The 19,626-nt window shown below is 42.9% G+C and overlaps 1 protein-coding gene across 1 annotated transcript in view; it reads right to left on the bottom strand.

The window, feature by feature from the left end:
• The window catches only part of PHACTR1 (phosphatase and actin regulator 1), a 552,716-nt gene that overhangs the window by 78,250 nt on the left and 454,840 nt on the right, over positions 1 to 19,626 (bottom strand). The window contains 1 exon segment of the mRNA XM_011989667.1: positions 13,394 to 13,474. Within this exon segment, the coding sequence (XP_011845057.1) occupies positions 13,394 to 13,474 (81 nt within the window).

Here is a 19,626-nt window from a genome sequence, read left to right as displayed (position 1 = left end):
GATGCAGAGCTTTGAAAAAGCTTCCGTTAATCCCAATGACCTTTTAGATCACTGTAAGCGAAGCTACCAATTGCCCTGATAGTCAGTAAAATAATGTAAAATGACGTGTTGAATAACAGTTAATTAAGTAATAATTTATTTAAGGATTAAGGATTTCCTCGATGGATTAAAAGCTCTAAGCCTAAGAAACTGGAAATGTTTCTGTGGCATTTGTCGATCTCTGTTGGAGATATTTTCTCCAGTTTGCCTGAGTTTAGGGAGTTGGTGTGATTACATGGTGCCATAGTTGTCATTTTAAAGAATTTTAAATGTAGAGCATAGAAAGCAATATATTCTTATTAAATGTTGCCTATTTACTAATGAGTGTTACTATAATTTGATGCTTGGGCGGTTAAAAAGACTTGAGAGTCTTACCTGGAAAAAAAACAAAAAACAAAAAACTAAGTCAGTGCAAAAGTAATTGCAATTTTTGTCATGACTTTTAATTAAAGCTGCAATTATATTTGCACCAACCGAATACATTAGCTATTTGGCATTTCTGGACTTTTCCAAGTGAGGAAAAGTCATTTTGTGTGTGTGTGTACGTGTTTAAAAGTCTCTGTGCACTGTCAGGATTTGAGGCAGACGCTGTAGGGGTCTGTAGGACCAGGGAACCTGTATTTTCAGAATCCACAAGTCAGAGCATCTTTCAGTTTTTTACCCCTACCTGCAGCCAAGTCTTTGGATTATTCTGACGAGTATATATGCAAGAACAATCTTGCAAGAGCCGTGATGTTCTTTTCTGTCTCATGCAGGCATCTCACAAAATCCTTCTGAATCCAACTACCTTGAAAAGCTGTGCAAAATTTATTTTCACTCTCAGAATTTAACTGATTCTCTGTTACTTGGAGTGGATATTTTCACACATGGAATGAAATGGTACCTGTTTTTGTACTCAAAGGATCTTCTTGCTTTTTGTTATTGTGGTTATTGTTCTGAGTTTAATATCCTATTTTGATTTTAATAGGCTTTTCCTCTTGCTGAGAAGCCTTTGCCTAAAACATTAAATAGGTGAGATGCAATGACTTTCCATCACTAGAGTGGCAAAGACATTGACCCCGGGTAGCTTGTTTCAGCTGCACTTCCCTGGAGCTGTTTCCTGCTGAATTTATTAGTATCTGCTGCCGCTGACTGCATCTCATGGTCAATAAACCATGGCTCATGTGGAGTCTGGGTTGCTTCCCCTGCCTTCAGCCTCCTGGTAACCTGAGCGCCTCATTACATGGAATTGTGTGGTGCCTGTCTCCCAGGTATGGTTATGCCTCCTCAGCAGTCTGCACGCCAAGTGCATTGGTTCTCAGATGATGTATCCTCATGAACTATCAGGGCTCTGACCACTATTTCCAAATAATGACTCTGACTCCAAGGTTTGTAGCTGAAAGAGGAGTTACCATCTTGCTATTTCTGGGCATTTTGATATAAAAAATGCAAATGGGGCACAGATTGAATAGAAAATGAACACAATGTCACAGTTTCTCTCTTACGGCATATGATAGTCTGAATCTCACAGAATCAATCATTGTGCAAGGGGCCTCTTTCATCATTAATAGGGTAGCCCAACTGAGCCTAGCATTCAAGATTTTAGAAAAGGCTAGAGTTGGCTGGGCGCGGTGGCTCACACCTGTAATCCTAGCACTTTCGGAGGCCGAGGTGAGCAGATCATCTAAGGTCAGGAGTTCAAGACCAGCCTTGCCAACGTGATGAAACCCCATCTCCACTAAAAATACAAAAATTAGCTGGGTGTGTTGGCACATGCCTGTAATCCCAGCTACTTGGGAGGCTGAGGCAGGAGAATTGATTGAACCTCGGAGGTAGTGGTTGCAGCGAGCCCAGATTGCACCATTGCACTCCAGCCTGGACAACAAGAATGAAACTCTATCTAAAAAAAAAAAAAGGTGGCTAGAGTTGGGGGAGGGAAATTATAGGGGATGGCCATTTCAAAATTTGCACAGCTCTGTTTCTCTAAGCTGGGCTCCCAAATAGGGCATTCACTAGACACATGTAGTGGTATTCAAATTCATTAAAATTGAATAAAATTCACAAAGCAGTTCCTCAATCAGAGTAACCACGTTTTAAGTGCTCCACCACCACACATAGCTAGAGGCTACTGCATTGGTCGACGCAGATGACAGAACATTTCTGTTACCGTTGAAGGTAGACTTGAAAAATCACAAGCATGGGACTAACATGTATGCAAAAGTCAATCCATTTCTGGAACAGAGAGGTTAAAATGATGCTGCTACACTGATCTCCACCATAACGAGTGTCTGGCTCAGTGTACTGTAGTCCTATTAGAGAAATGGCAGTTGTGGGAAACCTGGAGTGCTGGGATGAGGGATGAGCTCCAGGGCACACATGGACAGTGGGAGCCCTGAGAACAGTGAGACAGAACTACAGAGGCAGACGTGGCCCTTGGAGGAGTCCTGAGCCTTCAGTGGATCTCGGTTCTACCTGAGCAGAAGTGGGGTGGGGTGGGGATTGTGAAGAGGGCTTGAGAAAAGTATCAAAGGAAAGCAGAAGAGCAGGGAGAGCAGGTGGCTGGTGGAGACCATAGCTAACCTTGATGGAGTACCTGCTTTAAGCAGGTGGTGACCTAACTTCCCACATTGGATGATGTCCTTTAAGCCCAAATGCGATTATGTCTTTTATGAGATGACAGGCAAGGGCCAGAATGGAGTTGAAGAGTTCATCATTCCATGGGAGGATGGAATGATTCCCAGAGACTCTAGGAGGATCACCCGGTTGGTAACAGACTGCCTTCAATCAAGCCAGGCTTGGGCCTGGGAATAGCGAGAGGGGATCAAAGGAAAGCATGGCCTTGCTGGGGTCCTGGGGTTTTATTCAATCAGAAAGCAGAGTCTAGAGAGATGAAAAGATGCCCTGTATCTTCCATAGACAGAACACGAGGGAGCCAGAACTGGAATCCCTGGCTCAGGACTCCTACAAGAGTACTGTCCTTTTGGACATTATTAATGGGGTGGCATGCCCCATTGACTTGTCTAACTTTACACAAGTCTGGGGCAAAAGTATGAAATCTGGAACCTTTTTCTAAGCTATTTCCAGCTTTTCCTTCATCAGCTACTAGACTCCCAAAGTTTGGCTGGCTTTCTAGTTATAAAGGTCAATGCATGTCAGTGACTGGGGAGTAATAAAGCATTGGAAGGCAGGGGACACGTGGATGAGGCAGTGATGCCCACCATGCCCCAGGTACCCTGCCCTGCCATGAGTTCACAGGAGGGGTCCAGGTAAGCAGTTAGAAAGGGTGGTTTCATGGTGGATATTCCAATATGAATTTACATTATGCAGCAGCACTCAGGGAGTTGACTGTACTTGTAATACTTTAAGTTTATGGAAACATTTGTCAAAATTAGGGGAAAAATATCTGGTGGTTATCTGCCCAAATTTTCATCTATGAGACATGAGGGCAATCCTGAAAAACCTTTGGTGCAAAATTTTCATGCTATCATCAAGATGCCAAGAAGATATAGCCTTCGTTTGTTCCCTGTACACTGTGGTATATGCATGTGATGCAGGAATTACTGCAGCCATCTTGTCACCATGAGGAGTTACAGCCAGAGGATGGCATCCATTAGCCATGGTATACAGCTGATGAATGAACCAGCCCTGAAGCTGCCCTACCAATGGACTTTATTATGTGAGTTTCATTCTTTCACGCAATAAATATGAAATGAGCACCAACAAACTCTAAGATTGTTGAAGGCATTTGGGATACCTCGGAGGACAAACATACAAAAATTATTAGCCTGTGGACTTTCTGAATTTGCTTATTGTTTTAGTCTCTTTAACCTTTTTACTACCTGCATCCAGAGCATCTTAACTTACACCCTGCTGACTGCATACTGGCTTCACAGGTAACTGAAGAATCTACATAATAGCATAAACGTAATCAAAAGGGCACTTCTTATTCCTGATCGTTTTCTCATTCCTTGTCTTATTTGATGTGTCTGCATTTGACCACGCGAGCAATTTTGCCTCCAGCTGAGCAACAGTCTCTTGCCTTGGCTTCCATAATGCTACACATTTCTGGTTGACCTCTTATTTTTTGAACACTTCTTAGTTTTTGAGGGTCCTTCTTACTCCTAGATCATTTTTTTTACTCCCCAAACATTAAATGTTGGGGTTCCATGGAGTTTTCTATCAGGGCCACCTTATTTTCCTACTCTACATTCTCTCTGAGAAATACCATCAATTTACATGACTTTACAGGATGTATACACTGACCAGTCCAAACCATCTCCAGCCCAGCCCAGCCCAGATCTCCCTTGAGTTTCATGTCTGTATATTTAATGGTCTACTTAGCTATTTGGATATCTGAGACTCAATGGAGACAAATCATCACAATGTTTTGTGTCCTAAACTCACTTCTCTTGGGATCCCAGCTCAGGGAATGGTCTACCCAGTCGTCCAAGGCCAAATCCTAAGTCTCAGCCCTGCCTACTCCCTTTCTTCACTTCCCCAAATCTAAGTGGTCACAGGGCCCTTTTGACCTCACCTCCTAGAACTCTCCAGTCTGTCCTCTCTTTTTCCCCACGCTTACTACTCTTTTCTCACTACCCACCATCACATCATCTGAATCCCAGCAACAGTCAGCTAGCTGGTATCCCTGATTCATGTCCTGCTCTCCTTGCAAGTCAGTCTCCCTGCAGGCAGTGTGATGAGGCTGCAAATCTGATTATGTGGAAAACCCTCCCAAAGCACCTCACCATTCTCAAGATGAAGAATAAACAATGAACATAACTTTCCAGCCTGCATGATCTGTCCTGACTCTCCCTTTCCTTACAGACATGCTGGGCACTCTTACCCCTTCCCTTCATTTATTCCTGACTCTGTGTCTCCAACTGTACTGGTCCTTCGGCTTGTAACATTCCCTTACCCCTCCGATCTTCTCCAGCATAATTCTTACTCACCCCGCAGGGTTCCTCTAAGATACTGCTCCTTCCAAGATGCCTTCCCTAAGTCCCCAGACCTGGGTGAGTGATGCTTCCACGTGCACCTGAAAATCCTATCCTTTCTCCACTGTAACTGCCAAGCAGCCTAAACCCATCACCAGCACTGTAAGTTCTATTAGCCAGAGATGCCTGGCTTGGCCTTCCTCGTATTCCTGGTGCCCAGAATGGTGCCTGAAACACAACAGGTACTCACAAATATATAATGAATGAGTACATTTGAGGGGAATGCTTACTCATTACAATAATAATGATTATTACTTCATTCATTCTTTAGGCTTGGGATAGTGGTTTTCTGAGAGAACAGTGTTGCTTAAGAGAATTTTTTATCACAATTGCTCTTTATTCTTATTGTTTAAACCACTTTCCATCTGTCTTAATGTAACACCTTTACATTTTTAAAGGTGGATTTTGTTTAAAAAGCAAGTCCAAGTAAACCTATTGTATTAAGTGCTTAGGTGCTACACAAATGATTATAGGTTGTTGATGCTGAAAGTAAACACTCTTTTCATTTTCACATGGTTACTCCAAATCACAGCTTTCAGAAAATGCCATTTCTAGGTGAGACATCAGAAACAGCTAAAAATGTGACAAACAACAGTGCCTGGTAAAGGTTGTGAAAAGCATTTCCTATAAACGTCAAGATTTAAGTCCATGCACCTGGAATACCAGATAAACTACGGGATTTAAGAAGGCTCGAGTCTACATTTGTCTCCTCTAATACAGAAGAGAAGTTTTATTTTTATTTTTAAAATATGATGACCTTTTAATTTAAATATCGGGCTTTTTCATCTTGAATGTCAGAAGAGGAAAAATGCGATCCCCTGTGTAAAAGAGTTGTCCATCTCAGGAAGCTTCTGTTTGTGTTAATAATTAAACATAACACCTTCCAAAATGTTGCTCCAACCTGATTAGGGAAAACAACATACCTCAATGCACTTTATTACTTGCTGTGGCATGTTATCTCTAATTCCCAGCACACAGTGGAAAGCAAAGTTGCTCGCTGGCATGCTGTCAGTTTTATTCTTTCCTTGCAGGATACATGCCCTCCTGATCTCTTTTCCCCTCCCTGTGGGATTACCTCTTCCCCCAGGTCTAGGTAGGACTGCAGTGGAAACTACTAGGTGAGCTGTGGCAGCCTCAATAACCTCACTGCAGGCTGCCACATTTAGGGTGTGGAATTGTCTAACATGCAGGGACAATGCCATTTCATCGGATGGTAGAGAAGTGGTCTTCTTTTCTCTCCCCATCCTCCCAACAAAAGATACATCCATGTGAATTAAACATACCCATACTATACAAAGCGAGTGACATTGTGATAGAATTGAGGCTTCATAGAGAAATTCAGTGATGGAAATAGCACAACTACTAACATTTTACAAACATAGCATCATGTTTATTTGTAGAGATTACTTGCAACAGCCACTAATAGCAATATTTATTAAGATTCTCTGACAACCAGTGGGCATAGCTTTCCTGTGTCCCTATAAATCCCAAATGAAGAACATATGATCTCAGCAGGGGTTTTAAGAGTTCACACGCACTGGCTGTGACTTAGGTTGCATCAGTAACCTTTCTTGGCTTCAGCTGCTTCCCGTCTACATTGGAATAATCAGTAGCTAGCCAGGTGACTTCTTGAGATTCTTGTTAAGTCTGAGAAATATTACCACTATTTTACTAATAGCCAAACAATATACAGTTGGTCCTTGAATGACACGGGTTTGAGCTGCATAGGTCCATTCGTATGTGAATTTTTTTCAACCACAGATTGAAACACCTGTGTTTGGGGGGCTGATGTTCTGCATACATGGGTTTCACAGGGCTGACTATGGGCCTGGAGTATGTGCAAAATTTGGTATGGGAGGTGGTTCTGGAACCAATCCCTTGCGTACACCTTGGGATGACTATACTATTGACTGACATTGCTATATTTTTCCCATAATGCTTAAAGACACTATCTGAAAGTAGGGCATTTGGCATCCATGTATACAAATATATGCATAATATAATATCACCTATTTAAATAACTGGCAATAAAGTTTTATGGACCATAAAACTGAATAAACAAGGGGGATCGGTGTTGTTAGTATTCTGGATTTCACCAGTGCAGTGAATAAACCAAGTCATGTGAACATGCAGAAATTACCTCATGCCTGCATTCACTGCTTTCTATTAGCATTTGCTGAACATCAATTTTGTCCCAGGCACTGCTATAGACACTTGGGCTACAACAGGGAACAAATTAGATGAAGACCCCTGCCCTGCTTGGTGGAGCTTATGAAGTGAGGAGAGATAGACAAGAAAAAATTAACATAATAAATAGATAATTTAGAGGCATTTGAAGGTGGAAGGCGATAAGAGATAGAAGAAAAAAAGGAAGAAGGAGGGTAAGGGGTCTAAGAACTTAGAGAAGGTGGCAGCAATTTTAAACTTGGTGGTGGCAGAGTAAGCTTCACTGAGAAGGTGACACTGAGAAGGTGACACCTCCGCCTGGAAAGAGGAGCAGCCATCTGGATATCTGGGGGAAGAGGCTTCTGGAAGACGGTGCAGCCAACACAAACCTCAAGGGCTAGGAAGCAGGGCTGAAGTGGCACTAGGGAAAGGGAATTTGTAGAGGGATGAAGAGAGTGAAAATAAAAGTTAGGCGTTGCGGGGCAGATCATGCAGGGCTTTAGGCTGTTGTAGAGACCTGGAATTTCTGAGTGAAATGTGGAGCCACTGCAGGCTTTGAGCAGGCAGTGACATGCTCTGATTTACCTGGTAATGAGAGAGAAGCAAATGCCACAGAGAGGCCTTCATTGAAAAGAAACATCCCGGGGCAATCTGAAGAACTTAAGGGCTCATGAATGAAGTTACAAGTTGCCTTAAAGTCGTAGTAGGACCAGGTTTCAGAATCTGGGTGCCCATGCCCCTGTTTGAGTCACTCGGTCACTTCATTTAGATCTCTGTGAAAATATCACCTCCTGCAAGAGGTCCTCCATGATTGCATTGACCTAAAATCACAACCCCCTTCTCTTGACTTTATTTCCTTACCCTGCTGTTTCGTTCTTCTTCAGAGTGCTCATCACTCCTTGGCAATAAATACTATATGTATTATTTCCTATTTCTGAGTAGAAGGTAAACTCTGAAATGGTAAGATTTTGCAATTTTGGTTATCACTGTAGCTCCATACTGAGACAACCCCTTGGCATGGAGGGAGCACCTGGTGCCAATTTGTTGAATGAATAAATACATGCAGTAGTCCAGGAGCCAAGGAGAACTTTGTTTAATTAAACTTTGTTTAGTTTGTTTAAATTAAGTTCAAATTTAAGCAAATAGGTCATAAGATTGAGGAATAAATAAAAATAAACTGTTGAACTACAGATTATTTTACACCATTAATTGGTTTAACATTTTTACTATTTAGAGTGTTGGCAGTTCATCTTAATGTTTAAGTTGTGTTCTTTATAAGACAATCATATTGTAGAAAATCGGGAAAATGGGGAAAAAAGAACCTACAATTTTACATCTGTGTTACCATCACAACTAACATAATTTAAAATTTCCTTTTATGTGGTTTTCAAAGTGTGCTGCATTCTTACCTGGCCTCAATATATCTAGAGATCAAACTATTTCCTCTGATTTTAAAACTTTTATCTAAATCTCTGGACTGTAAAATTATGTGATTCAATATGGAAGCCAGTAATAATAATAATAAAAAACCTGTCGAATAACTACGCTCTGCTTGTCTAACACACTCTGTTAAATGAGGAATCTCTGTGCTAGTTCAGTCGACATTTGAGATTATTTTTCTTAGACCCAAGCTCTCATTTTGCCTCAATTAAATGACCAGTTTGGGATTTTAACCCACCAAGAAAAATGGAAAGAATTTTGAGAACTGTCAGAGTAATAAAACCTCATTAATTCTGTGTGTGCTCCGTCCAAATAATTATGATTCTCAAATCACTACAGTTTATTTTCATGGTTTCTATGAACAAGTGGGGCATTATCAAGCAAAATCAATAACGTAAAAAGCACTGGAAGGGAAAATCCTACCCACTAAAGACAAATTATTTTCCACCACGTTAGCAGTATCGTGCACACAAACAGGGTAACTGCAGCACAAACAGAGGCGGGGCCTGGAGGCTGCATGCAGGTGGATGGGCTGAGATAGTCATTACGAATCAATGCGGCAGCTGTCAGGGTCCATGCATCTCTGGTGGAAACGATTTTGCTGCTGGTAACTAGTTAGAGTCGTGTGTGCTAACACAAGGAGGTGGTGCAAAATGAGGAATTACCAGCCAGGCAACATGGAACGGTTGTTTCAAAGCTATGAGATTTATCCTTGAAACGAACAACTTAAGAAAACAATTACAGTCTCTTTGCCATTTGCTGTTCATCATGCTGTGGCAATAAAATGTTATTTGCTTTCCCCCCCAGAATCTCAGATACAGGAAACAGAATGACATTATAGAAAGGGAAGAACAAATGACAGGAAAATGACTTGCTTAGAGGCTAAGAGGAAAGCCAGGTGGAACCGAATTCAGCTACAGGAGACTGGGTTCTCGGTGGACACTGACACAAAGGCCATTCTGAGGAGGTCATAGATCTTTGTCCTTTTTTAATCCTCAGACAAAAGGGGACAGTGATGTCTACCCTTCTGACTTCTTGGACCTGTTGACAGGGTCACCTAGGATGAGGCACATGAAGGGTTTGAAGGAAATATAAAGGACGATGATGACGATGATGAGACTAATAATCACAGCATGTTAACCCTTATTGAGAATTTATAGATTGCTATAAAGTCACTGTTATTAAAAAAGTCACTGTTCTATTTCATATGCGTGATCTCCTGTAATCCTCATCACACCATCACCCATACTTTCAGATAAAGAAAGAGAAGCACAGAGAAGTTAAGCAACTTGACTAAAGTCACACAGCTAGTCAACAGTAGAACTAGAATTGAATCTGATTCTAGGGCTCATGCTCCTAACTGTCGATATACTATAATATAAGGCAATGAGATTAATATTCATGGTGATACAAAATGAATGCTTTTATCAGAAAATCCCACAGAAAACACAAAACTATACACTACTATGTGCAATGAAGCTTTCATTTTAGCCCGTCTCTTCTTCTCCTCTTGCAATCATCCAAACAGTAAACATTTTTGAGCATCTCAACTATATCAGACATGATTCGGGGCTTGGGGAATTGCAGCCTCTGAGGCCCCTGCTCTCCTACAGTTTATGTGCTAATGAGGAAAGTCAGTGAAAAAACAACAGAAAGAGCAAACAGTGATAAGTGCAAGGATCAAAGTAAAACAGGAAGTTGTGGTGGCAAGTGACAGGTGGGGACTATACTGGTCCTTCCCTCTGCAATCACTTATTTATTTGTCTATCTATCTATCTATCTATCTATCTATCTATCTATCTATCTATCTTTCTATCTATTTATTTATTTCCTTTTTTGAGACAGAGTCTTGCTCTGTTGCCCAGGCCAGAGTACAGTGCACAATCTTGATTCACTGCAACCTCCACCTCCTGGGTTCAAGTGATTCTCCTGCCTCAGCCTCCCAAGTATCTGGGGCTACAGGTACATGCCACCACACCTGACAAATTTTTGTATTTTTAGTAGAGACAAGGTTTCACCATGTTGGCCAGGCTGGTCTCAAACTCCTGTCCTCACGTAATCCACCACCTTGGCCTCCTAAAGTGCTGGGATTACAGGCGTGACTCACCGCACCTGGCCTGCAGCCACTAACAGAGTGCAGGTCCTGTGTCAGCTCCATGTGTGCTGATGGAGAAAGAAGCAAGTGTGACAGAGGCACATTGCCTGCTCTTGGGGAACTGTTGGTGAGGCCTTGTGGCACCAACAGTCAGGAGTTCCTTGAGAGCAGTCTCAGGGACCCTCCAGTCTCAGGGACCTTCTCTTCCTTTCCCTATCAAATGAGGCTTTTGCTCCAACAGTTTGTGACTTCTTTTTATAAGTCAGGAAGCCACTTAGGCAATTCTTACCTTATCCCAGTTATTAGATGTAATGGAAATAATAAATGCTACAGTAGATGTATTCTCTACTTCAGAATATTCCTGAGGGAGAAGAGGAATTGTTTAACTGGATCTGAACAAGTTTTGGCTGTAACAATAATATTTATTTAAGCACTTGGGTGCTTATTATATAATATTATACCTTTAGTTAAGTTTATTTTCCATCTCTCCTGGGGGGTGAATATGGGGAAAGGAGCTTATGATGAAGCATGGAGATTTAAAGTCAGAACAAGGGAAGGGCTGGGTATGGTGGCTCATGCCTGTAATCCCAGCACTTTGGGAGGCCAAGGTGGGTGGATCACCTGAGGTCAAGAGTTTGAGACCAGCCTGGCCAACATGGTGAAATCCCATGTCTAAAAAAAAAAAAAAAAAAAAAAGAAAGTAGCCAGGCATGATGGTGTACACCTGTGGTCCCAGCTACTCAGGAGACTGACGCAGGAGAATCACTGGAACCCAAGAGGTGGAGGTTGCAGTGAGCTGAGATCGCGCCATTGCACTCCAGCCTGGGAGATAGAGGGAGGCTCTGTCTCAAAACAACAACAACAACAAACACAAGGGAGGTTTGGGGGATCATACACGCAGCAAGACATTGAAGAAATGCAACAAAAGTATGGATTCTTTTCCCCTGGAGAGCTTAATCCATCAAAAAAGTGGTATTCTGGTATGGCCGTACACAGAAGTTGATGGATAAAGCTGGCTTACCATAGGGCTTGCTTGACCCCGGGAGGCTCTGATAATGACAGAACGTAGTTTGGAATCGTGCAACTTCACATCCTGCCTCCACTATGCCTTGCCACCAGGGCAGGGCAAGAGCTAGGCCACTTTTCGCTTGCATTCCAGGCTAGTAATTTGTGCTAAGAGAAAATACTTCAAAAGTACCACGGGGAAGGCCCATGACAGGAATGATGGAGGTCAGATGCACCAGAGGAATAAGAACCAACCCACAAAACAGTAGAGTCTGAAACATATGCCAGAACCCAGAAATACAACCTGCCTTGCTGTAGTAGAACACACGAGGCGTGTAGAAGACCTACAAAAACACAGTAAATGGACTGCGTCGGCAGATTCCAGGAGCACTTTGACTATCAGGATGGACCGTTAAAGTAGAATATTATGTGATTTAATAATCTGGCCCACAAGATAACACCTGCCTGAAACAATCAGAAGACCTGACATAGACACTGTTGATGATTGTAACAAGATTGGAAGCGACAGTCTGTTATTTCACTTAAAGTGCTAACAGAGGGAGTACGGGCCTCAGAATGAGAGAGAGAGAGAAGAGGGAGACAAGGGAGGAGGAAGAAGAGGAGGGAGGAGGACGAAGAGAAGGTGCACTCATGCAAATTCAATTGAAAATTGCAAAGGCCGGGCGCGGTGGCTCATGCCTGTAATCCCAGCACTTTGGGAGGCTGAGGTGGGAAGATTGCTTGAGCCCAGGAGTTTGAGATCAGCCTGGGCAACATAGTGGGATCCTGTCTGCACAAAAATACAAAAATTGACCAGGTGAGGTGATGCACACCTGTGGTCTCAGCTACTCAGGAGGCTGAGGTGAGAGGATCCCTTGAACCTGGGAGGTCAAGGCTGCAGTGAGCGTGATCGCACCACTGCACTCCAGCCTGGGCAATAGAGCAAGACCCTGTCTCAAAAAAAAAAAAAAATATATATATATATATATGTAAAATAAAATATCACAAAGCTCTTAGAAAAGAGGAGTGAAGGATACTTGATATGCCATATAGATTACTGCATACATTCATATTTAAAGGCAATAATTCGATAAGCAAAGGACACGTGGTATTCACCAGCAAATATCTGTGGACATATTCACAGAGCATTGGAAGCCTGTAATATTATCATTTACAATATCTTAAATGCATAGTTACACATCACAAATTTATCTCCTTTAATTTATTCTGTTGTGGGATATGGACCACCAAAAAAAAAAACAAAAGACACATGTTAAGGAAATCCTAGATGAGTATGGATTTTTCACATTTGTCTTGGGAATCCCTAGTGCCTGAAAGGGCCTAAACAGCTGACTGCAGCCGGGTCGTGTGTATTTGCACACGACAGACTCACGACCAGGGTCTGCATCATTCCTGGGGCCACATGATTTTGCTTAGCCTCCTATGGCTTGATTCCAATGCTCAGAAAAGGGAGTTTTGTTTCCCTCGTCTCATATAATGCTGACAGCTTCAGCACTGTCTGTTATGTTCTCTTTTCTCTCCAGAACTGTCTGGAGTTTTAACGGTTCCAATTCTGATATATGGTGATGCAGGAAACGAAATGGAACCAAGAAATATGCATGCAGATTCTACGCATGACTCTATGGCCTGTGGATGGCAGACCAAACCTCCTTACCTTTATCATAGATTTCCTTCAGGACTCCTCGCTTTATCAGCTCTTCTCTGCTTTGCCTCATAGATATTTTCCTTTCCAGGGCTACAAATAAAAGACAAACGAGGAAGCAGATGTGAGTAGGAAACCAAGCTGTCTTCTAAAGAATCCTATGTTAACACATATGGCAATGTAATGTACGAGAAAGCTTCTGTAAATTGTGCTTTGCTAATGTGAGCTAATGAGACATACCGATTAATATGTTTTGATACTATCATAATAAGCCTTTTAATCAGATTATGTCATTTAAGTTACCAAATAATCTTCAAATTATCACGAATGAGAGGGTAGGTATTCTTTTTTTTTTTTTTTTTTTGAGACAGAGTCTCACTCTTGCCCAGGCTGGAGTACAGTGGCGTGATCTCAGCTCACTGCTACTCCTGCCTCCCAGGTTCAAGTGATTCTCCTGCCTTAGCCTTCTGAGTAGCTGGGACTACAGGCACAGGCCACCGTGCCCAGCTAATTTTTGTATTTTTAAAGAGAGGGGGTTTCATGGTTTTAGCCAGGATGGTCTCGATTTCCTGACCTCATAATCCACTGGTCTTGGCCTCCCAAAGTGCTGGGATTACAGGCGTAAGCCATCGTGCCCAGCCAAGGTAGGCATTCTTATTTAATTGAACCCCAATTTGTGGTTGAACCTGTAGCACAGAAAAGCTCAACGACTTGTCAGAGTCACATTGCTACTGAGTAAAGGAATCAGGATTCAATGCCAAAAACACCACCTTGGATGTCAGCCGAACCTCACGTCTTACTGAACTTTCCTGAACATGGCACTTCCTCCCAGGAGGGACTGCTGTTTCAATGATCCAGTTCATAGAGATCAGGCCTCACTGAGGATTCCGTTGCTTTCCAACTATTTTAAAAAATGGTGTGAAAATACCTTCTGAGAAGCTCTCTGGTGTGGCCTCCCATTGTCCGGAGGCGATACTGTCTAAAGGTAGGGGTGGCTTCCATGGCACGGCCCCTCCACTGCCTTTTTCTCTTAGGCTCCAAGCTGGAGCAGCCAAGTAGAGAAGGAACTATTCAGTTACCCAATGCACCTCCGCCATGGCCCCGCCATGCACCTAGGTCGAGAGCTTGGGAAGGTGGCAGTGGGGCTGGAGGAGGGAAGAGGGAACAGTGGGTGCGCTGGGGGGTACATCAAGTAGAAACAGCCCAGGAGTGGGAAAGTGAGGCGCTGCCCAAGAGGCAGGCCTGTGCCTCGAAGGAGGGACACCGGCAAACATGGGGAGGAAAGAAGGCTATTCCAGCAGATGGCGGAGTCTCTGGTACACACTGACTCAACCTCCACAGCCTTCGAAAACATATTCAGGGGAAAATCACCAGCTATAAAATAAGGAAACTACTTTATGCAGACAAATTCAGACACAGATTAATTAAACACACACTGCCCTCAACGGAATTTAGTACAAAGAATATGAAGAAGAATTAGGAAGAAGGCAAGCAAATGAGGATTATGGTTCTAACTCTGTCACCCTCTAAGCTATGGGACATGAGTCAAGTGACCTTAGTCAAGTCACTTTGCCACACTGGGAAAACACTGATGCCTCAGCCCAACCATTCCAATTTCATAGGCCCAGGGTAGGACCAGGACATCTCCATTGTGATAAAAAAGCTCTCTGGGTTATTTTGAGGCATGACTCGGCTGAGAATCACTAATTATATATTTTGGAACTTACTATTTTAAAAATGTTACATTCTAGTTCCCTCTCTTAAATTATAATGAATTAACTGGTATGAGGGAGAAAAATAAATGTTAGGTTAGGATGCACTCACATAGAGCTGATGGAGAACATATTAATCCTAAAATAGAGACATAAATCTGTACCTACGGAAGTGGTGGCAGGAAGGCTGTATGGGAGGACAAGGGGGAAAGCTGGGTGCAGGAAACATGGAAACAGTGTTTGGGGGTTGAAGAGTTTTATTTGTCACACCAGATGACATGACATGGTGGCAGGAAGGCAGAAAGATGTTCTCTTCGCAGAAGAGAGTTTGGGGAAGGGCTGGAGAAGGGATACGGAATTGCATGCAGTTAGGTTAGAAAGTTCTGCCTGATGTGAAAAGATCTGCTAAGCAGAGTCAGGCATGGTGGTTCACACCTGTAATCTCAGCACTTTGGGAGGCCGAGGTGGGTGGATCATTTGAGGTCAGGAGTTTTAGAGCAGCCTGGTCAACATGGTGAAACCTTGTCTCTACTAAAAATACAAAAATTAGTCAGGCGTGGTGGCGCATGCCTGTAGTCCCAGCTACTTGGGAGGCTGAAACAGGAGAATTGCTTGAACCCGTGAGGCAGAGGTTGCGGTGAGCGAGATTGCACCACTGCACTCCAGCCTGGGCAGCACAGGGAGACTCTATCTCAAAACAACAACAACAACAACAACAACAAACAAAAAAAAAAAAAAAAAAAAGGGAAAAAGAAAAGATCTGCTAAGCAGCACAGTAGGAAAAGACCGGACAGGCAAGGTAAAGCAGGGGGGCTTTAAGTATGGGGTTTGTTACAGATGTTTGGGTGACATAAAGCCATCCGAATGTAAAGAGATGCTTTCCCCTTCTGTACTTAACCACATAAATAAAACAGATTTCTCTTAGATAAAATGAGGTTTCCCAGGTGTTCTAAACCACAGACTAAAGCAGAGAGACCTGGTCTACAGCATTAAAGGAAGATCTGCGATGAAGTGAGCAGAACCCTGGAGTTGGAGGTCCAAGATCCTGAGCTATTAGGAGAAATGTGGATGTTCTCAGGCTAAGCACTCAGCCATCTGGACATCAGCTGTCACTGACAACTGTGGATCCGCTGTCCGCAGTCAAAGGCACTGGTTGGGGCTGGAGATAACAGTAACCAAAGAGCCAGCCGTTGCTGTGATAGAGTTTACAGACTCGTGTGACATTCAGACCATTGTCAAATGATGATATTACTTAATGTGTGATCACAAATTGAGATAAGTCCTCCTGAAGAAAAGGGACAAGTTCCTATCAGAGCATATGGTAAATATTGTCCCTGATTGGGGTGTTGGAAAAGGCTTTTCTGAAGAAGAGATCTTTGAGCTGAGGGGGGCTGGGTAGGGGCCGAGGGAAATGCTCCAGATAGAGCAGCCTGCTCTAGATGGAGAAATCATGGTGCCAGGAAGGAACAGAAAGAAAGCTGGTGTGGCTGCAGCTGCCAGCATCAGATGAAGAATGTTTGAGATGGGGTAGGAGGCTGGGCCATGAAAGGCCTCATGGACCATGTTATTCTAAGAGCAACGGGAAGAAGTGATCAGCTTTGAGGATATGAAAGATGAACATTCACTTTAGTACAGAGAATGGATTGGAAAGAGGCCAATGACTAGGTGATTATAGGCATCTAGGCAGGGGATGATGGTAGCTGAGACGAGGATGCTGTTGACAGTGACAAAAGATGCACCCAAGACATGTGAAGGTGGCAATGTAGACACGATTAGATGTGAACGCTTGGACACGGATATGCAGGAAAGAGAAAGGCCGAGGAGGATGCCTTGGTTCCTGATCTGCATAACTCAATGGACGGTGCTGTCCATGACTAAGGCAGGGAGTACAGGGTGAGAATCGGGGTTGGAGGATGCATGACAAGTTCAGTGCTAGCCACATCCAAGAGACATGATCAAGCATGTGCCAGGGAAATGCAGTTGGATACTTTATAAAACAGACATGGGAGGTTAAATGAGAATGTGCTACATGGCACAGACTATGCCAGATGCTTTCACGCACCAGTGCTTCTCAATCTCTTCCATGGAAACATTCCTTATGACAAAGGGAGAATACTAGGGGCTCCAAGGGTATGACTCAAAGTTGCCCAGGCCAAGCATTAAAGAAAGTATGTTTCTTTAATGTACTAAGTTTCCTTTGAAAGTAAATGTAGAAATCACATAATATATCTGTTTTAATTTAAATAAGAAAATACTCCCGCTCCATCACCAGCAATTTCCAAGTTAAAGTGACATGCTGGAGATGGCTTTTTTCTTCTATGGCTTTGTCCATTCCTGGTAAAGAATCCTAAGCCCACAGTGAATGCACAGATCATCTTGAGAAGCGTGAAAAATTATGTTACTTAACTTAATCTTCACCACAATACTGTAAAGCATAATCATTCTCATTTTACAATGAGGTACCTAAGGCCCAGCAAAATGAACTTGCTCAGAGTCCCACAGCAGTAAGTGGAAGGGCAGAAAGAGATTTTAATGCTCTTCCCTTTTTCTCCATGATGCAACGTTGTTGTGAGAATGATCATAATGTATAGGAAAACTGCAAGGATCTAAAAACAGAAGGCAATCTGATTGTTAGTTTACTTGGGGTTGAAAGTCACGGTAAAGTGACATAATTCCACTTTACTCTCAGGAGCTTCTTCCTTGTAAGGAACTCTTCAGTTTTTTTGTTTGTTTTTGTTTTCGTTTTTTGAGAAGGAGTCCTGCTCTGTTGCCCAGGCTAGAGTGCAATGGCGTGGTCTCGGCTCACTCCAACCTCTGCCTCCTGGGTTCAAGCGATTCTCCTGCCTCAGCCTCTTCAGTAGCTGGGATTACAGGTGCCCGCTGGCTAATTTTTGTATTTTTAGTAGAGACGGGGTTTCACCATGTTGGCCAGGCTGGTCTTGAACTCCTGACCTCGTGATCCGCTCGCCGTGGCCTCCCAAAGTGCTGGGATTACAGGTGTGAACCACTGCGCCCAGTCAGGAATTCTTTTCTTCTTATCATCTCTCTTAACAAGGTATGCATGATGCCTCTCTTCTGATCTCACCTTCAGCAGCTCTTCCAAAGTCAGAGCTAAGTTTAAGTGGGTTCAAAGTGTTCTGCAGCAGGCAGGTGTATGCACATCTACCCACTACGTCTGAGGAAGCCAAGAGGACAAAGAAAGGCTAACAAATTCATCTTCTGAATTTGTAGTAGGGACTCACAAACAGAAGCCATGGCTGGGTCTTGGGCAGCAGTGAGATGAGATAGTGGACCCCCTAGCCATTATTCTCCCAGACCCAGGGTTTCTATACCAAATAGAAAGGGTCTGCATGATTGAAAATAAAGTGTAGGACAACCGAAGCATGGTAACATCAAGGTTGTTTTGACCTAAGGGCACCACTCATGGTAAGTACATGCTCTTGCACAGAGAACAGTAGATAAAGTGGAAGTCTCAGAGGCCTTCTAAGACCTGGGGTTAATCACAGGCCAACATGGTGGATTAGCATCCAAGATGAAGTTGCTTTAATTTTTACACTAGGACAAGCTCACTACTGCTCCAGGAAGTAAAATACTGTGGGCTGTCTGGTACAAAGGGACAACCATTGGACCTGGTTTATGACTGACCCGTAAAACACAGGGGAAAATGGGGTTAATATGGGGAAAAAAAGAAAATACAGTGGTTTCCCTTTTCACAAACCAGGTATGGTCTGACCCTCCTTCCTCGATAATTTTGGCTTTGGGGAGAACAAACATGAACAAGGAAGAAAAAAGAAGGAATTATGAAAAGTTAAAGAATTTAGAAGAAGAGGAGTGAGGCATTAGGAAAGAGAGAAGGCGTGATGTGTAGTGCGCCAGCCTGACGGATGGCAGGGATAAGATAAATCAGGCAAATGAGAACCGAGGTGAGAGGGTGAGCTGACTGCCTGGGAGTGTTTGGCCTTTGGGAGGTAGAAAATGAAAGTGAACAGAACAAAGCAATCCATTCCTTTAAGCAAAAATCTGTATTGCTAGAGGTGCTGGAAAAGCATGAGAGCACATATTATTTTTACATAAAGAAATAAAGTCACAAGGATTTATTTTAAAACAAGAAAATCTATTCTCAAATTCAAAAATCACTCTGATATTATACAGTTATTAAAATACAGGGCAGGCCAGGCACGATGGCTAATGCTTGTAATCTCAGCACTTTGGGAGGTTGAGGTGGGCCTCATCTGAGGTCAGGAGTTCAAGACCAACCTGGCCAACATGGTGAAACCTCATTTCTACTAAAAATACAAAAATTAGCCAGGCATGGTGGCCTGCTTACTCAGGAGGGTGAGGCAGGAAAACTGCTTGAACCCAGGAGGTGGAGGTTGCCGTGAGCTGAGATTGCACCACTACACTCCAGCCTGGGCAACAGAGTGAGACTCCATCTCAACAAACAAAATAAAATAAAATAAAAAATAAAATAAAATGCAGGGCAGTATAAAATTCAAGTGTCCACACAAGGGGGTGTTTTGGTGTAAACCATTT

This window comes from Mandrillus leucophaeus, unplaced genomic scaffold (assembly GCF_000951045.1).
Source record: "Mandrillus leucophaeus isolate KB7577 unplaced genomic scaffold, Mleu.le_1.0 Scaffold36, whole genome shotgun sequence".
NCBI lineage: Eukaryota > Metazoa > Chordata > Mammalia > Primates > Cercopithecidae > Mandrillus > Mandrillus leucophaeus.
This window is presented reverse-complemented; position numbering and strand designations above follow the sequence as displayed.